Source organism: Manacus candei, unplaced genomic scaffold (genome assembly GCF_025592945.1).
Source record: "Manacus candei isolate 608988 ecotype Guabito, Panama unplaced genomic scaffold, ASM2559294v1 h1tg000013l, whole genome shotgun sequence".
NCBI classification, from domain to species: domain Eukaryota; kingdom Metazoa; phylum Chordata; class Aves; order Passeriformes; family Pipridae; genus Manacus; species Manacus candei.
The window spans coordinates 8267009-8281035 of NW_026138061.1; the positions used below are offsets into that span (position 1 = coordinate 8267009).

Genomic DNA, 14027 nt, shown 5'->3' on the forward strand with positions numbered 1-14027 from the left:
GCCTTTTATAAATAAGGTGATTAGAAAAAAAATCCCATTTTACATTAATGAAAACCTACCATATGGTATGCTACCAGGTGAAAAGAAATAAACTTTTTATTTTGTTAAAACAGAATATAACTACACACAGTCACTAGGGTATTTCACCAACCCTTATTATTCCTCTAAAAATCCCCCTCTTTGCTCTCTATTATAGGCCTTTACCAAATTTTACTGTTACAGTAGATGCTCAGTACTCCATCTTAAACAAAACTGAAATAGTTTCACTCAAATAGCTCAGATTAGAACAAAGATATATTTAGTTACAGTAAATGAAATTACATATTAATTTCACACCAATCTGTAGCATTAGGAAAAAGCCATTGGAGTGAAACAGTGAACACTCTTCCACATTACTTTGATATCAAAACTATTTTAACAACACATCAGGTAAATTAAATCTGTAACTTTTGTCATTATGGCTTTAATTAAAGAACAAATAACAGAAGCATAGAATTAAATTGGTAATACATAACTCCGTGTCAGTGAGTTGATATGAAAGCTCAGAAAAATTATTTTTATATCATTCTTTAAAATAATAGGTGACATGCAAAGTCAATGAATTATATACCTTAACTACATTCAAAACCAAAACTGATGTTTGCAGCAAAATACTGCACACAGATATTGTATAGTTCCACAACTTGCTTCCACTGACATCTGCTCTCCATTTTATTTTTAGCCTTAAATCTCCATAAGACAACTATTATTTTCTGTCCAAAGAAAGCATGTGATAGTATTTGTATAACAGAACATAGAGGTCACAACTAGATTGTCATGTATGTACTGCACAAGTCACTGCACAAACACAAAGTGAAAATCTGTCTCTCAGATACAAAACCACAACAACGAATGGTAGGGAGTATCCATGAGGAGAAAAGAAACAATTTGGGAAAAATGTTATGTGCTCTGCCCAACACAAAGCAAAAAAAAATAAAAAACAAGCTATGAAATGAGCAGGGCCTTGCAGAAAAACTAGTGGGTAATGCATATCTAATATTCTTGTACCCTCCGCAGAATACATCAAATTCTCATGTTATTTATTTTCCTTTATTACTTTAAAATACAAAAATAAATGTCAGATCACAGACTTCTATTTAAACTAAGAAACATACACACATACTGCAAAATCCCAAGCATTTCTCTGATCCTAGGTGATCTCAATTTCTAATACAAGCTCAGAAATTAAATACTGCTGTCTATCCTTGGCAATGCAGTTGCTGAAATGAACATAGTCCCTTCTATGAATCATTCATTTATTTATAAACTCATTCTAGGAATCTTGAGTACAGTCCAGCAGTCTACATTCATATAAATATTTCCAATTAAGATTATTTGCAGTGCCTGCAATGCAATCAAAACCCAGCTGAGAGTAGAGGAGACAAGCAAGTGTGAGGAAATTCACTCTGGGCTCAGTGGGTAACTTAGAACGAGTAGAATACAATATGAATAGATTCAGACAGCTTTTATTAGATATTAATCTTTGTTACTTTCCCCTCTCAATTTCTTTCCAAATCCTCTTGCTTGCTGGTTCTCTCACCTTTTCCTTTTCATCTACAGTCCTTTCATTTCAAAGGATTTGTTTAATATCAGGTCTGAAAAATCTTCTTCTCTTATATGAATACATTAATAATTTTCCAAAATTGCTCTTTGCATCTATGAATACAGTAAACCGGAACTAAACAGAAGCTTGTCAGACAGCAAGATGCAACTCCTGGCCCAAACAGCTCAGAAACACATAGTATCATAGAACGGTTTGGATTGGAAGGGACCTCAAATATCGTCTTGTTCCAACCCCTCTGCCATGGGCAGGGACACCTTCCAGTACACCAGGTTGCTCAGAACCCCATCCAACCTGGCCTTGAACACTTCCAGGAATGGGGCATCTACAGCTTCTCTGGGCAACTTGTTCCAGGACCTCACCACCCTCACAGTAAAGGATTTCTTCCTAATATCTAATAACTTGTATGACATACAAGTGTCATATATGACAAGTATGACATACTTGTCATACTGCCTAATGTGTCCACAGTGATCTGTTTGTGCTGTGTAAACCAAATAGAGAACATCATCTGATTCCCAAATCAGGAAAACTTTTATTAACTTCAATAGGATTCATGTTTATAACCTCCAAAAGCAAATGTTTCCCACAAGGAACACTTTTCCCCCAGTGAGATACCAAAAGACTGAGAAAAACTGATGTTTCTATAGCATGCTAAGAAATCCCTGGTCTTATTTTGAGCCCATGTGCAGGATCTGTGTGATCCATCACAGAGAAGGAAATTGAGTTGGAAAAGGAAACTGAATGTGGGAAAATTGCACCTATTAACATGGCTTTCTTCATAGCAGAGTCCTGAGAAGAGACACTGACTTTATAGCTCCTACATGGATTTGATGCCCTGTTACTGCTCTAAAGCTCCTCAAATGAGGTGAACACGTGGAAAACAGGCACAGCACTACTGGCAGCACAGGAAATATAAATAATGTGTAAGGAAGGGAAGAGAAAGAGGGATGCAAAGTCAGAGACAGAAAGAACAGAATAGGCTATTTTGGTTCAAGGGACCTACAACAACCATCCAGCCTGATGGATTCAGGGCTGACCAAAAGCCAAAGCGTGTTGTTAAGGGCATTGTCCAGGTGACTCTTAAACACTGACAGGCTTGAGGCATCAACAACTATCTAGGAAGCTTGTTCAGCTGTTTGACCACCCTCTCAGTAAAGAAATTCTTCCTAATGTCCAGTCTTAGACTCCAAGACATGGTTTTGAACCATTGCCGAGCATCCTGTCACTGGATACCAAGGAGAAGAGCTCATCACCTCTCTCTTCCCTTTGCCTCCTTAGGAAGTCATAGAGAGCAGTGAGGTCACCCCTCAGCCACCTACCTTTTCTCCAAACTAGACAAGCTCAGAGCCCTCAGCTGCTCCTCACAGGACATGTCTTCCAGCCATTTCATCAGCTTTGTTTCCCTCTGGATGCAGTCAGGGACCTTCACATCCTTCTGGATGCAATCTTGTGCCATGTGCTCTAGGATGACCCTGCTTGAGCAGGAAAGTTGGACCAGATGACCCACTGTGGTTCCTTTCAACCTGACCCATTCTGTGATTCTGTGTCTGCAGGGCTGATCTCCAGCCACTCCTCTCCCCATTTAGACTCGTGTCACACAGAATTCTGTCCTAGGTGCAGAATCTGGCATTTGGACTTGTTAAATTTCATCCTCTTAATCACTGTCCAATGTTCCAACGTGGTGAAAAAAGGATGCCCACTACAGAAAAAATTAAAGGCTCTTCTCTCTCATCTCACTCTAATTTCTTCATTGTAAGACTACTGCATTTTCAACAACATTTCAGTTCTTTTGTTTCAGTGGTTAAGAATTACTTCCAGAAGTGCATTTATCTGGCTCCCAAAGGGAAGGAAAGCTTAATTAGCATATGATTAATATTATTTGTTCGAAACATTGCAAGTATGATCCCTAATTTATATTAACAAAATTCATCCTCGGGTCCCTATTCTTAAGAGTGGCTATGAACAAATAATTCCTTGCAGTGCTCAGATATTTGGAAAGTTAAATAAAGCTCCCCATAGTGCACAGTTCTTCCTGCACCAGGGTGACTACAGAATAGAGGCTCTGAGTGCTGACCAAGTCCATATTACTTCTTTAAAACAACTGCAGGTTCCCTGTCAGCTTTCACTGTCTGTGAAAATAATCCTAAAATTAAACTGTGCATTCTTACCCTGAAATTTATAGACAGAGATTTACTTTTTAAATTATTCTTTGTTTGGTTGGTTGGTTTTTGACAAAAAGGAAACAAAGAAATGCCATATAATATAACACAGGCTCAAATTCCTCAATGTAGTTATATATTTTTCCCTTATAGGGCAAGTTTAAAGGAAGAATCTCAGACTTTGAGTATCTTTCTCTGTGCCATGACTTCAGTATTTTAACATGGATTAATGCCTTCAATAAATTAATGTTCTATCTTAGATGATTTGGAAATACCATCTATTAATAATGTCATATTAGAAAAATTATATTTAATTCATCATCTAACACAATGGCATTATTTTGGTCTCTGTTTCACTTCAACAAAACCAGAAACTTTGAAGATTCCAAAAGATATTATGAAACTGCTGGTAGTTTCTATCAAAAAATAGGGAAAAACACAATTCACAACCAGTTTTACCTGAACTCTCTTTGTCCCCAGGTTTAACCAGTGGAGGAATAATTTGCTGCCATTTTACTCTTCAGTCTCTTTCCTTACACTTGCTCATCCTTACCTTGAGTTCAACCTTGCAGAACTGTCACAGAAATTTATCATTCATTCAAACAGACAGTGATACTTTACTTACAGAAAGAGACAAACAAGTGTAAATGATAAATGTATGAAACAATGAATAGCACAGGCAAGGTCAAACAAAACTTTGGTTCACCCTCTTAAAAACCAAGAACAAAGGACACTGAATGAAGGGTAAAGGGTGGCCATTTCAGAATTGCTAAGAAGTAGCAATGGTTTATCATATAACACTCAATAAACTGAAGAATGCATATTGCACAAAAGCTTATCTTTACAACAAGTTTGTTTAAAAAAAAAAACCAACCAATTTTATATGGTGAAGATGTACCTTGTTGGATAAGGGCTTCGGCTGCAGGTTCCCCAGACCCTACATTTACATACTCTTCATTAGGATGCTTCCTGTTGTAATGTCTCTTCAGGGAACCAGATATATTGCAGGAATAGTGGCAGTGTGCACATCGGAAGGGCTGTGAGTAAAAATGAAGATGTTAGACTGATCTCCTCATTTCTTCAGGATACAGGTCTAAGCTGCAATGTTTTGATCCCAAGAAACCATATTCATTTCTGGTTTAGGCACCTTGCAAGGACACCTTCCAAAATTCAATATAAATGGAAGTTGAAACTAAACATTACCTAAAATTCAGTATCTTTTATTACGTGCGAGACACCGAGTATTTTCAACATAATTTTTTGTAATTCAGTAAACTGTGTTTTCATAATTGAACATCACAGGTCTGACCACGTGGAGATTTTCTACTACAAGGAAATTACTCAGTTGCTATGAGCTTTGGTCTGAAAAGGGGGAGTAAGACAGCTCAAATAACTGAAGGTACAAATGACAGCCAACCTAATTTAACAGGTACCTGGCAGGGCTCATCTCTTTCCTTTCCTTTTCTCTCCAGCATGCTCCCAACTGCTTCCCTTTCACTGGCACTTACATTCCTCTGACCATTTGGTGGGTTAATTTCGGGAATTAAATTAATTAATTTTTAAGAACATATGTCTCCCTTCAACTGACAGGGAGAGACATTTCTAAAGCAAAAAGGACGGGGAAAAAAAAAGCACTTGTGACAGAAGTTAACCTTTGAGAATAACTTCCTGACTGAGATATATCACAGTTATAGGAAGCTTGCCATAACCATCAGGGTCCTGGAAAAGGACCAAAGTCCTTAGGGAAAAGTCAAGTACCTCAGAATGGGATGGAAAATGTTTCATGCTCAGCAAACAGGCCCACCTAAAGTTAGTCAGCAGAAAATGGTTGGTACATAAATGTTTATAGAAGATGAATTTAAAGCAGGGAAATATCTGCAGTCAAGGTCCATTGACCAGAACACTCTCCAAAGCCTGTTGCTCATGACCTTCCTTCAGGCTCCAAAAAGCAAAAATAAAGAAGAAAAGTGATGTTCAGGCTCCCTTAGCCCTACACTTCAGAGGGTACTGTGACATTCAGCTATGCAATTTCACAGAGAGGGGTACTCTGCTTTTCTATTGCTGAAACTGCTGTTTTTTCAAGAAAATAATCCAGACACACTGCTGTGTTCTTGTACCACTCTCAACATTCTTGCAAGTCGTGTATATTACTTGCTATTGGACAGCAGGATTGCAAATCCACGGAGCTGAGAAATATGATAGATTAAAGGATCATTAGGTCATGTAAGTAGTGACATTTCTCTGAGTCTGATAAGCATGCAAACATCTGTCCTAGAATGAAGGAACACATTACTAACAAAAAGGTTTTGAACTCCTTTAAATAAATACTAATGATTGATCTACTTCAGTGTTTTGCAGTTCTCTTGACAATGCCTTGAATTGCTACACTTATGTGCAGGCTGATCCTGAGGTCAGAATCAGCTGTATTTCAAGAACTGCACTACGAGTACATTCATCACTTTAGCCATCAAAAAGGAAAATTATGTATTTTCATTTACAAAAAATCCTTTTCGAAAGATAAGTCCAGAGCAAAGCCACATACTTAAGAAAGAAAAATTATTTGTTCAAAATGTATCATCTCTTTAGATGACTTGTTTCATTTTCTTAAATACCTCGTCCTCCCAAAATTTAAATCATCATTGAAAAGACTGCTTTCCTTTCTGCTTTATGGTGCTTACTAAGAATGGTTGCAGTGTACTCTTTCTAGAAGCAATATGATAATGCAAGATGTTGCACATGAAAAACAGTATGATGTTTTCAGTAAGAAATATGCTTATTGCCAAGATAAAGCATTACATTAAAGTGCATATTTTCATAAATATAAAACACTGGCTTTTTCTGGAAAATAAACTAGTATGATTTTTAGTTACTTAATATAACATTTCACAATTCATTACATCAAGACTTATCACAGTGAGAACCAACATGAAATCTAGAAATAAAACCATACTACAGTTTATTAAAATAAACCATATCTCTAATTTAAATACTTCCTAGAGACATTAACAATATTGAAAACTCTTTCCAAGACATATTTCAGATAAAAAGGGTGTTTTAAATTTAATTCTCTTCAATTTTCGAGTATATAAATTCATCTATAGTACAAAAGACTGGCAAACTTTCAGAGAAAAATAAAGTGAGAAATGAACAGTGATGTATGGGATTTGCTTTCCTACCTCACTAGAACATTTTAAGGTATGTATTAGATTCATTCTCTCAAGGACTGACAATCAAAAAAACCCAATAATGTTTGGTTTATATTGCAACATAGAGATATTTTTGGCAAGTACAGATTCTAATTACAAATTGTCCATGAACAAAATAACCCTATCTCAAAAGTCTGAATATAAAGTCAAAATTTCCAAAATATTAAAATGTTCATGCACCATTATTGTCACCAAACAAGAAAATGTGCCAGTTTTAAACTCTTGTCGAAAGTTTCATGTATTTCTTAATCACTTTAAGCATGATTTAAATAATCATGCTTTTTTTTTTTTCCTTACCTTGAAAGAGACATGTTGTTCCATATGACGTAGGAGCTGTGGTTTTTGGGCAGCTGTATAGTCACACACTGTACATTTAAACTGCTTTCCTGAAATGGGAATAGAAAATGGAATATTTTTTCCTATTTCAGTTCGGAAATCTACCGGTTCTATTATCTCATAAAGATGAATTCCAAAATGCTAAGGATGAACAATGAACAATACAAGAAGTCTGGCACTTACTCTGCAAAATTTTGGTTAAATAGAGCTAAGACCAGAGTACAGAATAAAAAAGGCTCGAGTATCATCTTTAAATTATAAGCATTAAATAATCTAGATTCTCCTGGAATAGTCACTTGGGAAAGAAGAAAGAGAATTGTTATAGTGCAGCCTAAATAGAAGAAAAAAATCCATTATTTACAACTGCAGGCACAGCTACTTTGTTGTTTGTAAAGCACATTTGGAAATCCTTAAAACACAGATGTTTGATCATGTTTACATGGTTTCAGCTACTTCTGTCCCAAGCACTGAATTGTTATGATTCAAATGCATTTTCCCTTCAAAGCACTCTCTCTCACAAATCTTCTTTTTCCGTTATATTTTAAATTAACAGAATTTCCTTCCTTTTATTTTCTGGGTCTCATACTCCCTTTCTCCATATTTTGCCTTTAAGATTCTATTAGTCCTGTTACCTCCAGCCAAATTACAAGGTATATTAATTACAGAAGGACTTCATTCCTGAACTAAACACCCTGTCTGGCAAACTGCATTTGTCTGATGTGGAATAAGAATATGCTAAAAACTACTCCAAAAGCAAAAGAGCCAAAATGAACAATGAAGAAGTAAAATAGAGAATATTCTCTATTATCATAAAAAGATTGGGTTTCTTTAGATTCTGGATCTTGCTGAAAAAATTACAAGCATTTTATACTAAGTGTGAAAGTTTCTATAGAACACAGCTAAAAAATCCTTAAGATGTTTTCTGGTATATAAATAAAAGAATGAAAAACTGCTTTATTTATTTATTTATTCTGTTTTATTTCTAACTGCAACAGTAACAACCCTGGACTACAGAATTGTTTCTATCATGTCACTCTTGAGAAGTCTGTCTTTGGGAGAAGAATAAATCAGACAGAAAACTGCTTTATATTCCGCTGGTTAAACTGACCTTGCAGGGCTGGTATTTGAACAAAAATTGCCTGGATTCATAAGTCAGGAAGACAAGACTCATAAACAGCGAAACATCTTTCAAACTCATTTATTTCTGAAGTAACTGAAGAACACAAGACGTGTGCTGGTCAGAACTTCTGCAGTGCTGTCACTACGGAAAGGGACACTGGGCAAAGAGAAACTGTCAGTATTCAAGAGGCTGAAAGTCTCCTGACAAACCACAAACACCACATTCCTGGTTCAGGGTTTCAGCCTGACCTAGCAGTAATTTATAAGAGAACATCATTCCTTGCATGCAATTAAACATGTAAAACCAACTTCGCACCTATAAAACCAAATCCAGACACGGTGAGCTCCTGCTTGGCCACAGTGCTACTCTTGACAGTGCCAAATTTCAAAGCTGCCTCAGCTGAACTGCACCAATTACTTACACACACACACATTTTGTTCAAGAAATAGAACAGGTGAAAACAAATTCAGCTTTCATCGTCGAATTTCACTATTTAAACATGTCGGATGGTGAAAACAAAACAGAAAGGTTTTGAAATTTAATACCATGCAGTGATTTTTTTTACAGAAAGAGACCTTTTTATTTTTTTTATAGTCTGATCGTGCTTGAAATTTCCTTTTCATTCAAATACAACAACCTCCCTCCTTCTCAGAGCCAGGAATCAGCTGAGGACTGCATTTGATAAGCAAAATCTTGAGTCTTGCATACGAAGTTTAGATGTTATGTGCCACACCTGCTTGTTACTGACCAAGTTATTTCGAAATATTGAAAAGTACTTTTTGAATAATGAGTCATTTATTAACTTATGGTAATTCTGCAGTAACTTTGCTAATAAAGCAATAACTATGTGCTTCCTGTAACATGTATTTGTTGATGTAAAAGGGATTGTCTGTTTCACTTATACATACATATGTAAGTATAAATAAGTATCTCTGACACAGAAACCTCACATACATTCTAAAGATGTAACAGAGCACTGTGCACTTTCTGGGAAAGGACAATGCTAATAAATATGTAGTTTTTAAAAAAATAATTTCAATGAAATGGTCAATAAAGAGTAGAACGAGTTTTCACACAGTCAGGTGAGTAACAAAATCAAATCATAATCAAGGTCTGTAAAACTTATCTGCTAAATCATTTACTTCAATTTGACAATCACATAAGAATTAGGTATTGTTGTGTTCTAAATTTAGACACAAAACATGATATTTTTCTGGATGTGCATCTTACTTTTTTCAGTTATCATCACAGAAATATTAAAATTACAGGCTAAATGATGTGCTGCATGTGAGACTGTAGAGAATACATGCCCAGGCTTGTCACTGGCTGATTACACAGGGGGACACAGGCCCTGAGTCTACTGGGTTGCTGGATTTGACAACAGAATCCTAACAATGTTCTCATAGAAGAAGTAGTAAGATACTAAAACACAGAACTATTTGTATTTTCAAATTCCTATTGAAATAAAAATTCTCTGTAAGAACATGAAGGGATATAAAGCCAACAGAAATTTAAGAAAAAACCCAAGTATTTCAGAGACATCTGTCTGTCTTTCACAGAAATTAATTTTGCAAAGTTTTGAATTGTTTCCCAAATGGTGTCTCCTGGAAATAAACAAAACTTGTAAATCACACTTGGTGTTCAACTGAAAAACATTTGTTAATAAGGCCCTGTAGTACAGTTAGTATATAATGTCTTAAAATAAATCTAATAAACATCCACCTACCATCAGCAGTATGAAGGAGTTTATGGCTCTTCAAAGTGCCTTTTGATTTGAACTTTTTCCCACACATATCACAGAGGTGTGTTTTCTCGGTGCTGTGACGATTCATGTGGGCTTTCAAGTTACTCTTGCTGCGCGTGGCATACTCACAGAGAGAGCACTTGAAGGGTTTGACACCTAAACACGAAAGAATGTACCATGAAACAACCAGGCTGGACCTTTCAACAAGAGGGTGGACATTTCCTTGACAGAAATTTCAGATCACGTGAGCAACATCAACAAGGAGGTCACCATTTCAAAATTTGGATATCCACATTTAACAAATTTCATCTACAGCTTCTGTGTAAACGATACCGAGCTCTTGACAGCATCACTCAACTTGCTCAGAGAAAGGAAGAGTTCTTTTATAATCAAATATTGCCCTATTGAAGCCAGTACTAAGTTTAGCCAAGCAAACACTAATATTTGGGCTTTGCTGTGTCTATCCTTCATTTAGAAGTAGAATCCAGACTGCCTAAACTGATGCCTAGCTGGTGTATTTACGTCCCACTAAGAGTCTTCAGATCACCACCATTCTCTGTTTACTCCAATAAACAATGCAGAAAGCTGCTTTAAGGAGGACTGTTTCATTAGGTACTTAGTTTGTTAGCAGAAGTTAAATGTGTGAAGTTGTGTTTTATTGTTAATTAATATCAGATTTGCTCACGCAGTGGTATCCTTTAAGCAAGTGCATCTTATGAGGTATCCGTCAACAAGATGCAAGCACTTAAAATTGCATCCTCTCTCAAACTGTCCAAAGCACACAGAGAGACACCCAGAATGTCATTTAACAGAAGTTCTATAAGAACAAAGTGAATCCTTCAAAGAAAAGTCAAATAAATCTGAGCTGGCAGAGTAGTTCAACAGTTTCATGAGGCTCTGCCAGTTTTAGATTGATATTCGTGACCTTAAAACTAGATTTATAAGCATGAGGAATTATAGTCTGCTTTAAGCAGGCTTGATTGCACACTTTGATTCGGGAGTAAATTTCTATTCACCTCCTTCTCCTGATAGTCAGATGAGATGGGGTCCAAGCTTTCCTGTCAGAATACAAAAACTCTGTCTACAGAATACACAAGGAATTGCCCTAACCTACATTCCATATTACCCAAATTCTTAATGGAATAAAGGCCATTGGAGAGGACCCGGCTATGGTACACAGGCAGGTAAACTCACAGTTAAATCCTTCAAACAAATATGCTGAACTGCCTATATAGGAACAAACATTTTGGAACCAAGACAGCAGTTTGAGAGTATCAAATCCCATTATCCTCTTCATGCAGTGGGCTGGCTAAAGAATCCAAAAGCATAGGCAATCTGTTCCATACATTATTAACGTGACTAAAGACCACATAAGTGGTCTTCAACATATTATAAAAATACACAGACTGGGTACACACAGGATTCTACTGGGCAGAGATTTTTAAGTTCAAGGGATTTTTAACCAGTGTTGCCACATTACTGGAATTTCTCCCTAAAAAGTCACAGATGTGATCAGCATTATCTTATGAGTTTTTGATCAATGTCTGTGTCTGTGTCAGTTAGCTGTCATGATCTGCATGATTTAATTAAAATACAGAATTTATAAGTATACATCAAAGCCACTGGATTCCAATTGTTTTACTAATGGATTTTCAGACCATGTATTTTTGGGCGAATGTGAAAGGAGCAGCAGTGACTCATGAGAAGATAGAGAAAAAATACTTTAGAGATGTTCATTAATGAATTTGGAAAAAATTGCATGAGAATATTATTAATTTCATAAAACATTTAAGCTGTCTATTCATGTTATGATTATGCAGTTTCATATGTGGTCCAGAAGGCATTAAACTAATTAATTAACCTCTAATGTGGCTTAAAGAGTTTGAGTCAGGTATAGAAATAAATCTGAATCCTTTTTTTTTACGTCAGTGAAGCTTCAGCGGAATACGAGACTCATTATATGCCCAAAAGATTAAACCCAGAGTTTTACCTTCATGAGCCCAAATATGACGTTGAAGGTCTGATCCATTCTTCATAAAATAAAAATCACAGTAGGGACATTTCACAGCTCGTTTTCCAATAAGTCCTTTCAGCTGAACTCTTCTGCCAAGAATCTCAGAAATAGTATTCATTGAAACCTCTGAGAGAAATACGAAAGGTAATAAGAACCAGAAGTACATGAGGGAATTTGTTCTCTAAGTAATATTGAAGAGCTAGATCCTGAATCGCTCCAACTTTTTAAAAGCTCTATTTCCCCTATTGCCACTCAAAACGGACTTGGGCAAAGAGCACAAGGACCTTTTTTCCTTTAGGCCTCCTAGGATGCTCTGTCCTTTCTCTTCTGATCTGTGAACTCACTGTCCTCACTGCCTGTTTTAAAAAAAATAACATTTTAAATATTAAAAAAATGTAGTTGTGCCACTGGTTTAGAAATAATTTTCTGACTATGAACCTTCCCCATAAATTAACTGGCACTTTTTTCTTCAATATTTTCAAAAGCCGTATTTAAGATTTCACCCCAGATTTCCAGATGTCAAGGATCTGAAGACAATTTACTTCAACCACAGCTATAATGATCAGAATGCTGATAATCAGATACTTTAAAAGAAAAACCACTCATGGAATAAATGTGATTGGAAGGAACCTTTAATGTCACCTGCTCCAAGCAGGGTCAACTTTAGAGTTCCAACTTCAAAGTTACAGTAAGTTGCTTGGGGTCATACACAGTCCTGTTCTGAACATATCCAAGGGTGCAGATTCTACAGCCTCTCTTGGCCCATTCCAGTGTCTAAACACCTTAACAGTCAAAATTATTTCCCTAATTCTAATCAAAATCTCCTTCCTTCAACTCACATCCCTTCACTGTACAGCTTTAAGAAGATTCTGGCTCTGTCTTCTTTTTAATTAGATTGCTGAAGACAGCAATTAAGATTCCTCTCCTGGCCTTTGCTCATTCAGGCTAAACACAACTCTAAGCTTTTCCTTCATACATGATCTAATGTTTTGGTTGTCACAGTGAAAAAGCTCAAAATAATTAAGTTTAAATTAAAGTGTCCCAAACATGCATAATGAAAACACTGCCAAATGCTTTAAAAAAGTAAATCAAATTGCTCAATGAAGTCAGATGAATGAAATGCTATCTCCTGACTTAATGAAAGTACAGCACTCATGCAATCTAAACATTAATACAGGAAAACTGGTGACTTATTATGTCCCAGATCTCATGAATTTGAAAGTTACTGTCTAAACTTAGATTTTTACCAAAAATGAACTCTCATACCTAGTCTCCTGATGATTGGCCCCAGAATGGAATCGAAAATCCTGCCTGAACTCATATGCCCAAGGAAAACAACCTCAAAAGGTAACTACAAAAGTCCATGAACTGAGCAGAGATAAGCTGTAAAGTACTCAAAAAAGAAAAATACAGACACAAGTCTGAACCCGCATCTGCCTTCCATGGCTTAGATCCTTCATTGATGACTGCAGCCTAGGATGTCTGCTCAGTGGGGATCTATGAAAGCTGGTGCCTCTCATGTCTCAGAACTATTAAGAAATATCATATTATATCAGTCAGTGGATGAAAGGTAGATAATTCTGAGAGCTGGGACCAGAATCCAATTCTCCTCCTTCACTGCTGAGTACTCTAATCTTTGGGCAATAAAGCCAAGCTCTTATCTCTTTGGTTTGAAATACTGTTCTGCCAAAGTCTACAGAGATTTTCCCTTTATGGGACCAAAATTCAACTCCTCTGCAAATGCAGAAGAGGAAGGAGTGCTGTTTGATTTCATACTTTCTACTTGATGGGACAGAAGAGACAAGGGAGGGGTCATGTTGAATGATACTAAGAAAGGAAGGAAAG

The 14027-nt window shown here is 36.3% G+C and overlaps 1 protein-coding gene across 7 annotated transcripts in view; it reads right to left on the bottom strand.

The window, feature by feature from the left end:
- Positions 1-14027, bottom strand: part of ZFAT (zinc finger and AT-hook domain containing) — a 123853-nt gene that overhangs the window by 16607 nt on the left and 93219 nt on the right. For 4 of the 7 annotated variants that reach the window (XM_051778561.1, XM_051778560.1, XM_051778563.1 and 1 more), the window contains 4 exons: positions 12159-12308; positions 10151-10324; positions 7266-7354; positions 4661-4799 (listed from right to left, as the gene is read on the bottom strand). In XM_051778561.1, coding sequence (XP_051634521.1) covers positions 4661-4799; positions 7266-7354; positions 10151-10324; positions 12159-12308 — 552 coding nt within the window. The other 3 variants (XM_051778566.1, XM_051778565.1, XM_051778564.1) reach the window with 3 other exon arrangements.